At 38.9% G+C, this 1,059-nt stretch overlaps 1 protein-coding gene across 1 annotated transcript in view; it reads right to left on the bottom strand.

The window, feature by feature from the left end:
• Nucleotides 1–556, bottom strand: part of LOC119589143 (aspartate--tRNA ligase, cytoplasmic-like) — a 15,097-nt gene extending 14,541 nt beyond the window's left edge. Inside the window, 1 exon segment of the mRNA XM_037937719.1 lies at nucleotides 508–556. Within this exon segment, the coding sequence (XP_037793647.1) occupies nucleotides 508–530 (23 nt within the window). The 5' untranslated portion in view covers nucleotides 531–556.
• Nucleotides 557–1,059: the final 503 nt, after the last annotated feature.

Genomic DNA, 1,059 nt, shown 5'->3' with positions numbered 1-1,059 from the left:
CTTTAGAACAGAATATTAGTATGGGAGATTCATGGTCTCTATGACAGCGATTGCTTGTCACTGAGAGAGGCCTTCTCAATACCTGATTGTACCATCATGCTTCACTTGTAATATCAATCTAGATAGCAATGAATGTCTCTTCACTTCCTTTATATAAAAGCATTGTTGATCTTCCTGCATCTCCTTAAAGATCCTATTCGGGTCAGTTTCTTGTTTTTTAAAAAACAAATGAAACCGAGATAATTAATCATTAACACCGGTTTGTAAGCTAAATTAACCTTCCAGAATTCTAGATATGTTGGAGAATGAATCAAAGTGAAATAAATATTGGGGGTGAAGAGGTTGGGAACCAATATTATATATGGAGCAACGAGACCATCAACACCACCCACTTATATGACAGAAAGTCTATACCACAAACATCCAAGCTAATAATCATTATATTCCAGATCCTATGCTCTTTTGGTAACGCTCTTCACGAAGATTTAAAAAAAAGAGCTGCCTTACTTCTCCTTATTTTCATCCGCCATGGTTAGCGCGAGGAACGAGGTCTCTTCTCACCAGCTGTTCTGCCCGACTGGAGGGGCCTCGGCGCCGGGGCCTTATATCCCACTTGAGATATCGAGATTCTTTCACTCGTACCCCGTGTGGAACGTCACTTCGCCTTTAGGATTTTTGCTTTCTCTCTCTTTCTTACTTTGTGTTGGTCTACGTTAATGTTATTTTTTATTCGGAGGCCGCTGTGAATTTTAGGATGTTATCAACGCAAGGCGGAGAATTTCGTGACTGGAAACAGGCAGCATGGTTGGTTATTTTTTCTCTTGGCTGAAGGATGATGAAATACTTTCTCTATTAGCATAAGAACTTGCCTGCAATATTTTTGATAAACTGCCATGATTTATGAAAGACTTCAGTTCCTATTACCTAAACGTAGCTCAAGTAACTGGTACAATTTATTACAAGGTACGATAATAATACGATTTATTAAAATAGATATCACATGCAACTGTCAAAAAGGGTAAAGTGAAGGTAACATGCCCAACTGCAGCTGCTATACCC

The sequence above is a fragment of the Penaeus monodon genome, chromosome 25 (genome assembly GCF_015228065.2).
Source record: "Penaeus monodon isolate SGIC_2016 chromosome 25, NSTDA_Pmon_1, whole genome shotgun sequence".
NCBI classification, from domain to species: Eukaryota; Metazoa; Arthropoda; class Malacostraca; order Decapoda; family Penaeidae; genus Penaeus; species Penaeus monodon.
Note: the sequence above shows the minus strand (reverse complement) of the source record. Positions and strands in the feature narration are given on the sequence as shown.